At 39.6% G+C, this 17258-nt stretch overlaps 1 protein-coding gene across 1 annotated transcript; it reads right to left on the bottom strand.

Moving 5' to 3' along the window:
• Positions 1-65: 65 nt before the first annotated feature.
• Positions 66-17185, bottom strand: EIF3M (eukaryotic translation initiation factor 3 subunit M). Its single transcript, XM_035118152.2, has 11 exons — positions 17056-17185; positions 16284-16416; positions 14438-14576; positions 12581-12704; positions 11702-11796; positions 9267-9350; positions 6936-7035; positions 6035-6116; positions 1648-1791; positions 790-850; positions 66-344 (listed from the first exon to the last, which is right to left on the bottom strand). The coding sequence occupies exons 1-11, from the start codon at positions 17095-17097 to the stop codon at positions 224-226; spliced, it is 1125 nt and encodes a 374-aa protein (XP_034974043.2). The 5' UTR covers positions 17098-17185; the 3' UTR covers positions 66-223.
• Between the last annotated feature and the right edge of the window lie 73 nt (positions 17186-17258).

Raw genomic sequence — 17258 nt, 5'->3', positions numbered from 1 at the left:
TGACTATTCTACTTCTTTATGCCAGAATATAAGATCATATTATAAAACAGAACAGGGGAACAAGATTCATTCTTGTTTAAAGTTTATTGTTTTATCAGCTTATAGTTCGTTATTTTGTGTATTCTAGCCAATTAGATATCTTCAATAAAAAGTTCACAAAATTAAGTTGAATGGTTTAATATAGCTGAGTTTCCATCCAATACAAACTAATTACATCAAATAATCAGGTATCCGACAAGCTAAGGAGACTGTTTTTCACTTGATTCAAATTTAGTTTCCAGAAGTTAAGTGTATCATACAGCTGTTGCCATTGCTGTTTTCCAAAGGTTCGATGTGTGCTGTGACTAAAAGAAATGTAAAAGGAATTGCATCAAAGTTCTATTTTCAAAAAAAGCACCATATTTTGGGTACATATGTATTCAGAAAAAAATAAAACATGAGATAAGGTGTGAAAACAAAACTGTTTTACTCTCTATATAACAAGGCTTTATAGACCAGCTAGTCTGGTATTCTGCAGCCTTCGTCAGTACTTAAAAACCTCAGACAAAACTCATTAGTATTCTTACCACTGTTTGGCCATTAAATGAAATGTGCTGGAAAATAGGACTCTTTCATTAAATAAGCTAATCACATTCAGTCTGGGCTTTAATAAAATTATGATAAATAGCAACTATTTAACTACAGGCAACTGATAGGAATATCTTGCGTCTAGTAAAAATATTAAACAGATGTTTAAGTGCTATAATTAGCACTGCACTAAGTTGCTTCACAAAAAGATTTAAGACTCACCTGACCACTACTTTTCTCTGTGTTTGATCAATTTTGCAATGCACCATCTTTGTCTTTACAGCTGCAAAGAACAAATAAATTATGAGGAATTTCTTTTAACATGTGTTGAAACCCTGACTGATAAGAGCTTCAGTAATCCCCTGGAACTGAAGTGAATGCAGGGATGTCCTTTCAACGGGTGTTCAATTTTTGTTGTTCTGCCATGGCATGCAGAAAAAAGTGTTACAGGGAAGTATTTCACAAAGCCTTGCATAGTGCTTTATATGTAAGAGAGTACAATGTGCACTTTCTACAAGGAGGTTCTCACTGGAAATCACATGCAATTTAACAAAGAGCAACAATTAAAAGGTGGATTTCTAATATACTGTATCACAAAACAGTACAAGAAACACTGCATAGTCAACTATTCCATTCATCCATTCAAATTGTGGTTGCAACAATAAAGCAATCCTTTGCCACTTCCAATGCCCTGTTTGCTGTCCACGCCAGGGTGGAATGCTCCCCTTCCCCATGCCAGCTCCATGCTGGCATACCTGAAGAACCCAAGAATTGGGTCTGGATAATCTACAAGGGACCCTACCCCAAAATGACCCAATTCAGGACTTTATACTGACTACTGGATTATAGCATGGGCACCGTTTGGGTCTTCACTGCAGTGAAGCAATTTCCACACCAGTGATGTTGCACTTTACCAAAAGAAGCAAAAATGTGACTGTGACACCCTAACCGCCTGCATCATCATCTACACATAGAGGCTTAGAATGACTCTGCTTCAAATCATTAACTGTTGTAAGGGTTTTCAGTATCAGTAAAGTTCTCATCAGCCTGCATATAATATGATCATATAACCTCACTTACCATCAATAACAAATGCTTCAACATCATCAGCTCCAACCTGAAGTTCCTGCTGCATGGTGTCAAATGATATTTCCTTGTTTTCCACAGCCATTCCCATAAAGGTGAGCAGTCGCATTTTTGCCATGCTCTGTTCATGCAATAAACCTGCATTAGAGATCACACTACAGTGTAAGTTTTTGCTAGGAAATTGTTGATCCACGACAGTCAGTTAGATACTTTTTGGGAAAACTGCATTGCAAAATTCACAGTACAAAAACTGAAGGATTAGTATGTTCAGATCTTTAATTTATTCCAAGAGGTGTGGATAAGGTCAGTTTGCATTAAGAACGGAATACAGGAGGTGAAGATAGAGAATGAGTTTGTTTCTTCTTGCAGAATAGTAGGCCTATTTGTTTAGGATTTAGGGTCATCCTCCATTGTCACCTGGTGCTGGCTTTGGTTCTGTGCTCAGCAGTGGCAGAGTGCTAGAAAGGCTGCATGTTGATATGAAGTAATATTGGGAAAACCAAAATGCTTCCAAGAAATCTTAACTATTGTATGAAAAACAGTTGTTGCTTCTGTGACTGGCTGCTTTTATGTAACTACATCTTATCTTTGAACACTCATCTAACAGATGTTGCACCAATGTCAGGACAGAGTTAGGTGTGATCCTATGCAGCGTGGAAGAGATACTAAGTACCTAACATACTATTCACCCCCCTACACACCCCAGTTAACAATCCCTTTCTATACTAGTACAAGTGAGACATACTGAGGCAACTGTGACCTGTCATCTCCACCACAAGAGGTTCACTTTCCAAGTGTCAACTCTTAATTCTTAGGGTAGTTACAGTACTGATTTCAAAATACATTGTAGGTTTATGGAAGATACATATTAAGTTTCTTGTTAATATTACTCATTCCATATTATAACCAATTTGCATTTTATGCATTTATTTACATGGAACAGGAGGAACACGAGAAAATATGTCATCTTGTTGAAATCTACAAATGCTATTGACTGTTAAGTTCTTGGGATACAAAAGTGTGATGTTACAGCAGTTCTCCCCATCTCCTGAGGCAGATGGGAATTCTAGTCCTAAAACATCTGGAGGGCACCAGGTTGGGGAAGGCTGTAATACAATATGCAGCAATACATGAAATGGCAAACAAAAAATAAGTTTGTGTAAATTTACTTTGTTATTTGTTTTTACAAAATAGTTGAATAACATTTCTGTAAAATAATCTATTTAAAGTTTCAGACATTGGAAAAGTATGGATGAGATAACCTGAACACTCAACAAATATTTATGTTTGGAATTAATAACACTGTTAGACTAATAGAAGTGCAGGGAAGCACATTACTACCAGACATAATGTTGTGTTAATTAGCAGTAATTATGATGAAGGCTATTTATCTGGCACCAATTCAACAAAAATGTGATCATCATAACTCAAGCAAATAGGGAGCTTCAGAAACTATAGCTTACTGGTTTTAATAGAAATCTACAAGCACAAAAAATCAATTAGTGCTCATAAACACTAATTAACAAATGCAAATGAGATGTTAATTACCCTGCTAAAGTAAAAAGGTTGCCCATACTACCAGATTTAAATGTGAACATGTTAGGGCGATTCACAGTTGACACATGATAATACAACTGTTGGCCTAACTTGTCAGCATTAATAAAACAACACATTGTAACAAACTGATGCCACCTGTGAGAGCTTTTGCTGAACAGATGATTTAGATTGGCAAGCCTTGTTATTAATTTTGAAGAAAATAAAATCAGCAGGGGAATAAAATAAGGGAAAACATTAATTTGTAAAAATAAATAAAAAAATATTACAGTATTAAAAGCATACTAGCCATTTAGAGGGCTGGCTTAATCGGTTGGCCCAAGAAGAATTAGATGTGTTCTGTGCTATTCTCCATATCTGAATGCATTTCAAATACCTAAAAAATACATTATTTTCACACACAGACAATGGATGACCAAGTCATACTCAAGAGTAGATCCAATGAAATCAAATAACCTAAGCTACTTAAATCCATTTATTTCAATGGGTTTACTAGAAGTATAACTAATGGTAGATTAGTTGGTTCAATCCATTGCACAAGAATTTGTTATGTTTATACTACACCCAAATGAAACAAGTTGCCTTTGAATGCACTTGATTGGCACAATCTAATCTATGGTAACATCCTAGGAGAGGCTTCATTACTCAATTTTTTTTTTTAATTACCTGATATTTAATGAGCGCTATAGTCATGTGCATGCTTTTATAACATTCAAGCAGTGGCTATATAAGGTAAAAAGCTTTCTTTGTTTTCACTAAGAAAAATAATACATTTTTCTTTCTAAAATTTCAACACTCTTAAATTGAGGAATGTTCTCCTTTGTTTTTAGGATTCTACCTATTCCTAAAAATGTTTGTTTTAAAGCCTATTACACTTTACTTTTCAAATAAAATTAACCTCCATTCTGGTCACTATTTTTTTAAACCCCAATTTTATGGAAACATTTATTCATTACCAGTATATCTAAACCTTAATGTCATAATATAAAAGCTTGCATCATTGAACAATTTTTGCATTGTCACTGACCCTTGTCCTAAAATGCTGCAATACAGAAAAAGTAATTTTCATGCATGCAATAGCTTATGAACCAGTGCTCCTTTGAAACAGTCAATTACCCATCAATGGGGGAGTGCCAAAGTGTTAATTACTACTCCTTTCTTTCCACAGTGTGTAAATAAAGAGGCTGCTGACATTAACATTCCATCACAAAGCTTCATCCTATGAAACATATTAACTGGGACAGAATGTGGTTTGCAAGGTTTAATGCATCTGCAAAAGATTCGGCTTGCATAAGAACACTTGCAAGTACTCAATCTGATTGTACTTCAGCCTCATTAGAGGGAGATTTGGTCCTCAAACAGCACCTCGTCCATGCAGTAGCCTGCATGTTTCTCTGCTGCACATCTGTTGCCAGCTTTGTGGAAATGGGGCTGCCCCCACAATGCTTGATAGGTCATTTATGCAGCACTCTCGCACTATGTCAGGTTTCCCCCTCAACACTCATGTAGCACTGTTGATAACTGCTGCTTGCTCAGTGCACAGGTGGAGTCTGTGACCAATGGAAGAAAAGCAAGGAGACAAGATGGAGGCTAACAACAGGGCTCTTAGTCATTTAGACAATAAACATTGAGAAACCTGCTTTCTCTACCTCCCATCTATGAATAACATAGTGGACATAACTTGGGAGTGCTGTCAGAATTCTCAATTTGGCTATTTTCAGTTTAGAAATGCAGATTCAATAATAATACCTGCTCCCACAGGATTTACTGTTCCTGTGTCTTTCCAAGTGGATGCTTGAAAACCACAGTTCAAACACAAAAGACAGCAAAAGAAAAGCATTCAATTCAGAATGAACAGTCGCTAAACTAAACAATTGTATTCTAATAAGAGTTTTTGATATTACAACCACACACAACTGAAAAGAAAGCCCTATTGTGGTAGAACATAAGCACCTTGGGACCAACTCTCTTGGGGTTGCCTGCAGATCAGTAAAGCAGTGTTTCTCAACCTTTTTTGGGCCACGGCACACTTGTTCCGTGAAAAAAATCACGAGGCACACCACCATTAAAAAGTTAAAAAATTTAACTCTGTGCCGCCATATATTATAATTATGACTGTAAGAAACACTTGCCAAATATTGCTTTCCGGCGGGTCAGTGTTGTGTATTGGCGGCCGCCAGGCACGTGACAATGCAAATCGCCCTTCTCGTCGCCGCACGTCGCGGCACACCAGCCAGCGTCTCGCGGCACACTAGTGTGCCACGGAACAGTGGTTGAGAAACGCTGCAGTAAAGCACCTGCGAGCCTTGGAGTGTGGCATCCATGCCAACTGGTGAAGGCATGAGTGGACAAAATCTCAAACAGCACTGGAGAACCCAAGGATGAACTTTAAATGCTGAGGCCAGGGGTGGCAAACCACAAGTTCAGGAGCCTGATCTGATCCCTGCTCCATGCAGCCAATTTTCCTGGCTCCTTCAGACCCCATACATTTTGGAGCTAGCAGGGGCTGGAGGAACAGGACTGGAGTGGGTGAAGCCCAGTGCCCTGATGGGGATGCAAATTGCTCCCTCCCTAGTCATGAGATCAACGATTTGGTAAGTGGATAGCAGCCATTACTCCCCTCCTCAGCTGATCTGTATGCAGACTCCACATGGCTGTAACTGTGCCCTCAGGGCAAAAAAGGGTACTCAATCTGGAACTAAACGCAGCAGAGCAAGTGGCCAGTCACAGCACCTCCTTCTGAGTAGCTGAGCTAGGTTTATATCATAGCCATATAAGGTGTTGGGTACACCAAATGTGCATTAAAAAAGAAAGGAAAAACACTTACCAAGAGAGTCAATAAAGTCCTTGTTGTTCTGATAAAACCGGACATAGGATGCTAACTTGGCACTAACAAAAATTGTCAAAAGCTACAAAGAAAGAAATTTTCAATTATGAGAACAGGAAAAGATACAAACATGTCTAATTTAACAGACATCTCCCAAACATTTCATTTCGAGAACAGAAGAGAAAATACCGGCTGAATTCAAGCCAAGGGGAAGACAGGAGGTGGCAGCCCCGGCAAGCAGCGCCCGCCACGCTTCAGCTCTGTCCCCCGAAGCTTGGCGGTGCGGGGGCTGCCCCCGCCTGTCTTCCCTGAGCTAAGGGGTAGAGCAGGAGAAAGCGCGTGCCGGCTGCGGCGCTGAGGGGGCCGATCCAGGCTGGCCAGAGGGTGAGCGCCACACACTTTCTCCTGCTCGCCCTGCGCTCGCCCTCGGGCCGGTCCGGGATCGGCCGCCTCAGCGCCGCCACCAAGACGAGCGGGAGAAAGCGTGCAGCGCTCGCCCTCGGGCCAGCCCAGATCGGGCCTCCCAGCGCCCTTGGGCCGGCCCGGGATCGGCCGCTTCAGCGCTGCCGCCGCTTGGCTTCCCCAAGCCAAGCGAGCAAGCTCCGCCATCGCCAGTCCCCCGGAGTGCCCATAGGAACGCATTAGTTAAATTTCAATGCGTTCCTATGGGAAACGGTGCTTCGCAAGACAAACTTTTCGTAAAGCGAATTGACCGGTGGAATGAATTAAATTCGTCTTATGAGGCACCACTGTACCAGCAAACTTGTGTGTTAGACACTATAAACAACACAATGCAAAATAACTTATGTGTGATTAAATCCCACTAAAATGGTCAAGCAATTTTATCTCACATGCAGCATGCCAAGTGTTTAATATTGTAAGTTTAGAAATTAATACTTACATCATGGATAAGTTCTCCTTCCAAAAATTTGACCGGTTTTAAGGTGAGTAGATGATCAAAGAGAAAGGTATTAGGATCCTTTAATGCACGGACAATACACCTATTTAGGAAAGTAAAATGTGTGTAAGGAAGAAAAATGCATTTCTAGTTAATTTAATAGCTTTTTAAAAACCATTCTGCAAAAGCAACCTCCAAATCAAAGTGTATTCCAAAAACACTTGAACAGTAATCAACATTTTACAAATACAATATAAATACATATAAACACATTGGGTTAAGAGATAACAAAGAAAAACAGCATAAAAACTAATCAAGGTTGAGTGTTCTCTTTAAGAAGCCTGGGAAAATAAAAAAAGGATTTGCCTAACACTGAAAATGTTATGGGATGTAAGTGGAAAGAAGTGGTGTGTATCTGTAACACCTATATATAAAAGCAAGCCTGCCCAATTGTCTTCTCCTTCCATGACACAATTAAATATGCATCTATATTTAGGGATGCCTACCAAACTTTTAGGTCTAAGTTTGCAAGAACATTCACTGAAAACAAAGGGCTACTCAGAACAAAATCTTTTCTCTGTGGTAATTGTCACAAAAAGGTGGAGAGTCTGGCTACCTAGCTGTGTGGCTGGCTATGAACCAGCCCCAGACAACAGTTATGTATATTTTATTGTAGTTTGCTTTCTGCTTCACAGATCAAGTAGACTTACAGTAAAGTATTAACTGCTTTTAATGCAAAATGGAGGGAACTGGAAACCAACAAAAAATTGCAGATTGATCTCCTTTCTATACCAAATATTAGTTATTCCACATTCCTACTGTACCCGCTCGAAGACGCTTTCCTCCTGTCTGTTACACTTGCATGAACTACAATTTAACCCTTCCCCCCACTACTTTCCTCCATAATAACATATGACACATTGCTGTTACTACCGTGTTTCTCCGAAAATAAGACACCGTCTTGTATTTATTTTTCCTCAAAAAACCACACTATGGCTTATTTTCAGGGGATGTCTTATTCCCCTCCTCCTGCCACGGTCGGCATTGCTGCTGCGCCTATCACTATGTCTTATTTTCAGGGTATGGCTTATATTCCTTGAATACTTTAAAATCCTGCTATGGCTTATTTTATGGCTACGTCTTATTTTTGGAGAAACAGGGTACCCAGAAGAACTACCAAAGCTGGTATTTCTCCCTACTTCCCTTATATAAAACTTTCCAAACTGCCCCATTCATAACAAACCCAAACCAATGGCAGCTACAACAGGAGTCCAAACTAGAGTATGTTTTCTTTAATATTATGGAACGTCTCCCTGCTTGAAGAAATCTATTCAGTGTATAACTTAAACAAGCAAGCAAGCAAGCAAGCAAACAAACAACCCTAACAGTAGAATGGTTTTGCAAAACAAACAAACAAAGCCTTTAAAAACACATCTACAGTACATGGTTTGCACTTTTCCTTGGGGTCCCAGTAAGTGGCAGAGCCAAGTGTCCTAACTCTGCATCACTGCAAGTGCAGATCAACTACAGAATGATATTGGAAAGGGATTTTACACAGTCTCAGATAATGTTTAAAAATGTCGATGATGCATTCCACTGGCATTTTCTACAAACACTAAGATCCAGACAGAAGTCAAAGAACTGCCGTTTCATACACACAGATTCTGCGTCCTGTGCAGAAGTTGTAAAGGAATTGGGCAGGAAATGAACTTAACTCTGTCTTAGACATGTACTTCAACCGAATTTTTATTCTACTCTAGACAAGAAGGATATTTTTCTACCAACAGGTCTTGGCCACTGCTAAAATACAAAAAAATAACGCTGTAAAAGTAAGAGGGTGAAATTTAGGCATTCTAATGTGGCAGATATTTTGTACAGTTGTACCTTGGATCTCAAACGCCTTGCAACTGGAATGTTTTGGCTCCCGAACGCTGCAAACCCAGTAGTGAGAGTTCCGGTTTGAGAATGTTTTATGGAAGCCAAACATCTGACATGGCTTCTGATTGAGTGCAGGAAGCTTGGTTGCCAAATGTTTTTGGAAGTTGAACTGACTTCCAGAATGGATTCCATTCAACAACCAAGGTACGACAGTATTCAATTAAGAATCCCTCCATATCCCACACATTACCGGTTGTGCTCACGCCACCAGCAAAATGTTTTAGCAAAACCCCTTGCCATTTATCTACAAATCTGAAGTGGCAAGCAAAGTATTTGGAGAGTGGGGAGAGGAATAAGAACTTAGCATGTTTGGGACTGTATTTCTTGTTACTGAAACTTTCACTGACCAGTATTACATGAAACAATCCTAAATGTAGTTTGTAATGTTTACATTACCTGTGAGCATCAACTCTGGCTTGAGAAGCATTGTCCTCTGTGTAACTTCCCAGCAGCTCTACCATTACTTTTGCTGCATTATCACTGTGGGCAAGAAACAAACAGTACTTGCTTTTAATATCATTTCAAAATGTAAAAGGGGAGAACCGATGGATCAGAACAAAGACCAAACTAATCCAGCATCCTGTTCTCACAACCAGATGCACATGGTAAGCCCGTAGGGAGGAACCAAGTGTGACAGCTCTCTGCCACCCACACTTCAACAACAGGCATTCAAAGGTATATAATCTCCAATTCTCAAGTAGTTCGTAGCTTATGAACTTGCTTCAACCCCTGTCCAAGTTAGCAATTATAACAGGCAAAAACTGTTTTGCATGGGGGGGGGGGGTTGCTTTCCTGAACGCCACACATCAGCGGAGCATGTGTAAGCCCACTCCGCCCCCACCCCACCCCCTTTTACAGCCACTTCTGGGGTCAGTGTGGTGGTTGCACATCAGTTGGATGCGCCTAAGATGGTTGCTGCTTGTACTACATGCAGTAGTTCTGTTATAGCAATTTCCATAGCTTATACACTGTGTGCGTAAATGCTTCTTATTGTTTTTCCTGAATGTTCCAACATTCAGATTCATTGGAGGACCCCAAAATTCTAACTGTATGAGAAAGGGAGTATCAAAAGAGATGGTCAGATAGTTACAAGGCACCGTGAAGTTATGATTCAAATGAAAAGTGCACTTGTTTTGATTGTCAGTGGTACCAAAGTGGTAAAACAGCTATGTAGTCATTCAGTCTCAAGGGTCTTTTTTTTTAAAAAAAATGTAGAACTTCACAGTTTATTTTATACTTTTAAACTGATAAATTACCTGCCAATTACAGATTTTTCTCTCTTAGGTCAAAACATCTTTACACTACTTACTAGAACACATCTGGATACAATTATTAAAAAGCAAAGTAATGCTGTAAATTGTATGAAAATCAAGGAGCAGATATTATCTGGAATGGGGAAGGCTTCACTTTTCTGTTACTGAAATCTGTATTCTCAATTACTACACTTATAGAGTACAATTTCTTACTTCCACTATCTTGCTCCTGAGAATGAATGTAATTGAAACAACACAATATTGATGGAAGGGCAGGCTATAAATCTCTTGGATAAAAGGATAATAAAAGTCAAAGAAAAAAAATGTTACTTTCAAAATTAGAGCATCTCATATTATGGGAATAGTGCATTTATAAAATGGTGGGCTTGTTTTGCTTTTAATTAGCTTTTGAAGGAGAACAATAACATTAGGTTACAAAAGCACAGCTTTTCATATAAAAATTGGCTTTATTTCCAACTATATTGTATTTGTTATTACCACCACTTCAACCTTGAGGGTTTTCTTAAGACTAATCCCAATGTCAAGTGCCATGTTTCTGCATTTAGCACCAGTGATTCTCAAGACCCAAATAGAACAGCTTAGAAAAATAACATAATTTCATATTATCATAATAAAAGACACATCTATTCTTTAATCAAAACAAAGGCATATCTCCATTTTTTAAAAGCCCCAAAGTCTATTTTCTTTACTAGCACAGATTTTTTAACAGCCCTAGTGAGACCTTTGCTATTTTAAGATTTTGTACTGACAGCTAATCACTATCACCATCAAGTTTGACCTGGAAAAAAAGTCTTATCAAGCAGTTCTGTAAAACTTCACTATAAAAAGAACAGAAGTAGGCTGGGGTGAGTTCTTGTGTTTTCTTTTCTTTTTTTTTAGTTTGCACTCAGAACGGAAAAACCATCCACATTACGTTTCCAGTAAAGTCTCCAGAAACATCAGGCTCCGATAACTGATTAATTGTGTGTGTCAATAAGAAAGTATAGTATATACCTGTCTCACTTTTTGAACTCAGTCCATATGGAGAACCTGGAGATCTGTTTCCTCTGTCTAAGATAACCCATCATTTTTGGAGTGGAGATCAGATGAATGCTCACCTGTTCTCCATCACTTGGACAATCATTTCAAGCAAGCCTAACAGAGGAGAGACCCTTACCAAAAAAACACTCTACCCATATTTCCCAATGTTCAGGTAGAGAGAAAAACCAATCTCCTTTTCACCCCACTTCCACCCCCATGAAACAAACATGGAGGTGGAGGAGGAGTGTGTTAAAAATTACTCCTTTCTACTCTATTATGGCTCAACAGTTTACAATCTAGCATTTAATTTAATACCAAAATAAAAAGATTATTAAACATAAATTGTCATATGCAGTCTAAGAATTAATATTTGTACCATTCAAATAAGAACAAGCAGCCCTTAATATTAAGCACACAATTTAACACAAGTCATACAAATTTAAAAACAATAATTGAAATGGTAAATATATCAGTAATCTTCCCCTGCCTCAATGAATTGTGCCAAAATTGTTTGGCACAGTATGTAGTCTCATTTACCTCTTTTTGCAATCCACTAAAACATCATAGAGCAGTCGAAGAAGGGTGTGCTTTTTCTCTGTGGTAAGATTCCAATCTGAAATCCATTTTCGAACCTATAAAAGATTTGACACAGAAGGCAATGATTTTTACTACTGAGAAAAGTTATTTCAAGTACAATTTTTGAATATGCAAATATTTTAAAAATCAGAAGAATGTGAAACTATGAAACTCTGTTCTGTGCCTTGCTCAGGAGCAGCAATCATTAATGGAAATTTCCCATCCATGCTTTACTTTTTTCTTAAGATAATGGATACTCTCTGTCTTGGGATGCTGGAGTACAGTGGTACCTCAGTTTAAGTACACAACTGGTTCTGGAAGTCTGTACTTAACCGGAAGTGAACTTAACCTGAAGCGAACTTTCCCATTGAAAGTAATGGAAAGTGGATTAATCCGTTCCAGACGGGTCCGCAGAGTACTCAACCTGAAGCGTACATAACCCGAGGTATGAGTGAAATTGGTTCCGGAACTCTGTAGGCTACTTAACCTGAAGCGTACTTAACCTGAAGCGAACTTTCCCATTGAAAGTAATGGAAAGTGGATTAATCCATTCCAGACGGGTCCGCAGAGTACTTAAACGGAAAGTACTCAGTTTAAGCGTACTTAAACCGAGGTATGACTGTACAAGGCAGCACTCCAGATAGGCTTGCATAAAGCAAAACAGCATCATGTTGGTTTTTTTTACAATCACAATTTGGGATTCCCTTAATCAAGAAGAGGTTCTTTATTTTATTTTGTATTTTATTATGTAATTCTTAGGATGTATTTTGGTTTGTTGCAAATCTTATTAATTTTTAAAGGGATTTTTTGTTAAGATGCAAATACTATTCAACTGCTTACCTGCTCCAGTTCAGTTGGAATGTACCGTATAGCTCCACAGCTGGAGGCTACTTTAAGGAGGCTGCAGTAGACTGTATACCTTGAAGGGGTATTCTTCTCCATGCCATGGAAGAGATTGCTCAGTCTAAAGAATAATGACAAATCAATTAATTTCCAACATTTGTAATGTATTAATGGACACACACTGCACATCTAATGTACACAGAAATAAATACAAGCATTTAAAATGTTTAAAGTCATCACTATTGCCACTATTAAGTTCAACCAAGTTTCACACAGGCTTTTAACAGTCTCATAACAACAGCTAGCAGGCCGGAGGTTGGGGATGATGGGAGTTGTAGTCCAACAACAGCTGGGGAACAAAGTTTGAGAAACACTGGTATATGCAATGCAGCCCTGCTGAATTCCTCCTGATTTTGCTGTCCCACCCCCACCCCCACGCTACAACACAAAATATACATCATTGCTTAGAAGCTGACGGGGCAGTAGAGGGAAAAGTCAGGAAAGCCCAACTGAGCAAGTGGAACCCTGCTTGATTTTCTCTGTAATTCATTGACATATTTTATTATTCCTGTTTAACTAATACATGCAGAAATATGAAAGTTGCATTATCAGATTCTAAATCATTGCCAATACTTGCCTCCAACAAGGACATTTGCCTGATCACAGCAAACAATTTAACAGGCGAGTTAGAATTCCCTTGGGCTACATAATGACAACAGTTCAGGCATGCCTAATTATCCATAGGATTTCTGAAGCTGTGTGCAATTTTTGCAATGTATCACAAGGGATAAGTTGTGCCTTATGTTTGCGTAAGCAGCAGAAGAAAAGTTTTTGCCTTAAGTAGGCAAAGGGGTTGTGCTCACCGCTTCATTGAGCAACGGCAGCAGGAAGAGGTGTGTGAATCTCAAGAGTGATTTTGTTGTACTCAAACAGGGCTGGGACGACAATATGGCATAGAGAGGTCAGCATGGATGGAAGGAGTCCTCAAGCCTGGAGTATGTTGCTAATATCTATGAAACATGAGGAGTTGGGCTGAAAGGGAAGCTGTGCTGCTTAACCCAAGCACTGGAAGGAGAGGGATTTCAAACTAGACATATCCAGTGTAGCATATATCCACATTTGCCTAACATTCCCTTTTAAAATGTGCCATACCTGAATTTGCCAGCACGTGGTGCAAAAAAACTGGTGGCTTTCAGAGCTTCTATTTAAGTCTTGTTTTTAATAAATTTGCATATGTAATCTGGTATGTACGGTAAATAAAATACTGAATAAAATCTATGTCTAACAAGTGTTTATTTGCTTCGGTTCCACCTCTCTCTTCTCTTTTTCAGCAGTACAAAATTATTCCTAGGCATGCTTACTCAAGAGGCGAGTTCCACAAATTCAGGAAAACTTTATTCCAAGTTAATGCACATGGGACTGCAGCCAAAATCTCAGTAGGTATGTTTTATGTTTTGTACCAGTGTACAATCTGCATTGCATCTGCAACTGGTTAAACTTGTAGTTCTTATTTAAGAATGCACAGCGTTATGGCAAGTGGCTGCCCTTAACTAGGCCTAGTCCCAGAATGATAGAGGCACCCTATGAATCCCACACTGTTCCCAGACCGCTGTTTCAAGTGCATCTAACTCAAAGCATTATTGTGGTGAGATCAGACTTAAATGTCCAGGGGTCCTTTACAACCTTACAACTGACTGGAAGACACTAATGATTGGCCATCAAGCCCAGACATAATTTGCTGACCCACTCAAAGATACTCTTAATGTATTCTGCCAAAGATCCTGCTTTTCATGGAATAAAAAGAATTGTGGTACAAGAGGTATTTATTCTATTCAATCACATTAAGTCACTTACAGCTGCAGTCTGAGTGATGGTCGTTCACCTTCCCGAAATTTGACCAATTTCTCACATAGACTTTCAATCAAAGCTTCTTGTTTGTCAGGTTCCAGAATAAGAAGAAGAGATACTACACTGTTCATCACACTTTCAACATCTATATTGAAAAACAAAAACATATTTCTGTAATGAAAAATGTGACACTGAATTGTTCTTTGGTAAGACTGTCTCAGCTTTACATTGTTAATACAACATACAGAAAACTTTCTAGACTAATGGACCAATTATTATTTTTTTGCAAACACCAACAGTAACTGTGGCATGTTTACTTGACTTCCAGTTTGTTTATTTATTGAATTTCTATACCGCCCTTCATGCAATGATCACAGGGCAGCTTAGAGTATAAGGAAACAAAAATACATAACACAATATACGTAATAAAAACCGAAATACACACTCCCAGTTTAAAAAGCCATAGATACATCCATACAACTCTTTTGTTTTTGTCTGAAGGGTGTTGAATTGAAATATTAAAAAATTACAATGGCTACTTTGATAACTGGCATTAGACAAAAATCTGTTACACACCTTTCCTCTGCAGTTGTGCAAATCAGGACACCATTGCTAATTATACATTGTATGAATAAGCACTTGATTTTTTCTGTTTGAAATTGACTGCTAAACAAATTCATTGGGAAATGTCAAGTTCTACCCAATTACTCCACACTATTAATAACAGTAGGGACCCAGGTGGCGCTGTGGGTTAAACCATAGAGTCTAGGGCTTGCTGATCAGAAGGTCGGCGGTTCGAATCCCTGCAACGGGGTGAGCTCCCGTTGCTCGGTCCCAGCTCCTGCCCACCTAGCAGTTCGAAAGCACCTCAAAGTGCAAGTAAATAAATAGGGACCGCTCCAGCGGGAAGGTAAACGGCATTTCCGTGTGCTGCTCTGGTTCGCCAGAAGCAGCTTTGTCATGCTGGCCACATGACCCAGAAGCTGTCTGCGGACAAACGCCGGCTCCCTCGGCCTATAGAGCGAGATGAGCACCGCAACCCCAGAGTCGGACACGACTGGACCTGATGGTGAGGACCCCCTTTACCTTTACCTATTAATAACAGTATGTTTATCATGTTCCACTTCAGTGTTCTTATTTTTCTAAATAAAAGCCACACTCTAGCCTTTGACTTAGATTTCAGGTAACTGACAGGTAGGCAGCTGTGCCCACTTGTAAAACTTGGCCCCTTATATACAATTATGCCCTAAAGGAGGACATCTCACTTTTCTATTTTTTTGAATGATTTTTTTTTTTGAATGATATTTATTTTTTCCCATCACCAAACCTGAACATTGTTCTTCATGCTTGTATACATATACATATACATACACATATACATTTATGTTTGTTTGTTACAATTTTTCGTATTGTATTTCTAATCCTCCTTTCCCAGAGAAAAAAAGGGAAAGGAGAAAAAAAGAAGAAAAGCAAGTAAATTTTATCTTTGGACTTCCTGTTATCTCCATCAGCATACTCTCCTCTTTTTGTCGCAGAGTGTATATTCAATCCATGCTATCTCTGTTTTTACATATCGTTTGACACTCCTATTTCTTAAGGAAACTGATTTATGCAAATCCAAACAGATTTTTTCCCTTTTTTACTCAAACGCTATCATAGAAATTTTGTTCTCAGTATATTTTCTAACATATTTCTTGTACCTGTCCCATTTTTTTTAGAAATTCTTCTTTAACCTTTCCTCTCAAACTGTTTGTTAACTCACTTTTCTAGAAGGCAGATAATTTTTTAAAAATAGATCACAACCTTAGGTCAGATGCTTATCAATAGCTTCCTAAATTATGCAAACACCAACCTTTATCATCATCCCTCAGGCACACATCACATGCTTCAATGATCTGAGCCAAGTCAATGTGAAGTCCACCTTCAGAATTTTCTTCTGATATCTCAGCTCCCTTAGATTTCAGGTAAGCCCTTAGTTCCGCAGCCTAAATATTCAAAGGAAAAAAGCATCTATAAAAATAACATCCTTTAATCATGTTCCTCCTAGTAATGTCATAAACATACGTATGACCATCCTGTTCACTCTTTGTGACTCTACGCTGATGCTGTGTTAAATAGCTTAACTCCAAAGCTCCCACTACCTGATCACATTCCTCCTAGCCACGTAATAAATATACATTTAAGAATACGCTCTTGACACGCAGAAATACTCATTTCCCTCTTAAACACAATCCCTGGGCGGTTAAGCGCCACTAGAGACAGCGGTGCTGATTCGGCGAGAAAGGCGCTCAGGCAACCAACCTCGCAGGACGGGCGTTTGCTAGCGAAGACACGGGGAGGGGGGAGGGGCGAGCAGGCGCAGAAAGGATCCAAGTCTAAAGACCGGACGAGGCCCCAGCTGGGCCTACGAAGCTGCCAAAAAGCACTTAGCTTCTAAGCGGTGCTTCGTAGAGCGCGCGTGGAACCAGTGTATGTGTACGTGTGAATGAGGTTCCACGAGTGATTCCCCCCTCCTCCGCCCTCCCTAGCGGTGGCCTCCGGCACCTGAGGAAACAACAGCTGCCCTCCTGCATTCGGGGAGGGGCAGGGACGGAGGGAAGCAAACAGCCGCTTCCCATCCTGACCTGGTCTTCCTCGGTTATATCGATAAAAGCCGGGACGCTCATGGCTACAGACGGCCTCTCTCGCTGCACCGAGCACGCTCCCCGGCCGGAAAAGAAAGCGACCGCTCCCAGTCACGCCGCTTCCGCTTCCGGGACACAGCTGTCCTCGTCCTGCTCCCGGAACGGCAGCTGCCGAGCGCGCACGCGCACTCCCTTCGGCTGAG

This window comes from Zootoca vivipara, chromosome 1, assembly GCF_963506605.1.
Source record: "Zootoca vivipara chromosome 1, rZooViv1.1, whole genome shotgun sequence".
NCBI lineage: Eukaryota > Metazoa > Chordata > Lepidosauria > Squamata > Lacertidae > Zootoca > Zootoca vivipara.
This window is presented reverse-complemented; position numbering and strand designations above follow the sequence as displayed.

Coding starts and splice junctions, on each gene's coding strand:
- EIF3M (XM_035118152.2), bottom strand. CDS start 17,097: ATGAGCGTCCCGGCTTTTATCGATATAACCGAGGAAGACCAG. Junction 9,351..11,701: donor TTAGTGGATTGCAAAAAGAG/GTAAATGAGACT, acceptor TCTTGCCCACAG/TGATAATGCAGCAAAAGTAA. Junction 851..1,647: donor TGAAGCATTTGTTATTGATG/GTAAGTGAGGTT, acceptor TGTTCTTTGCAG/CTGTAAAGACAAAGATGGTG.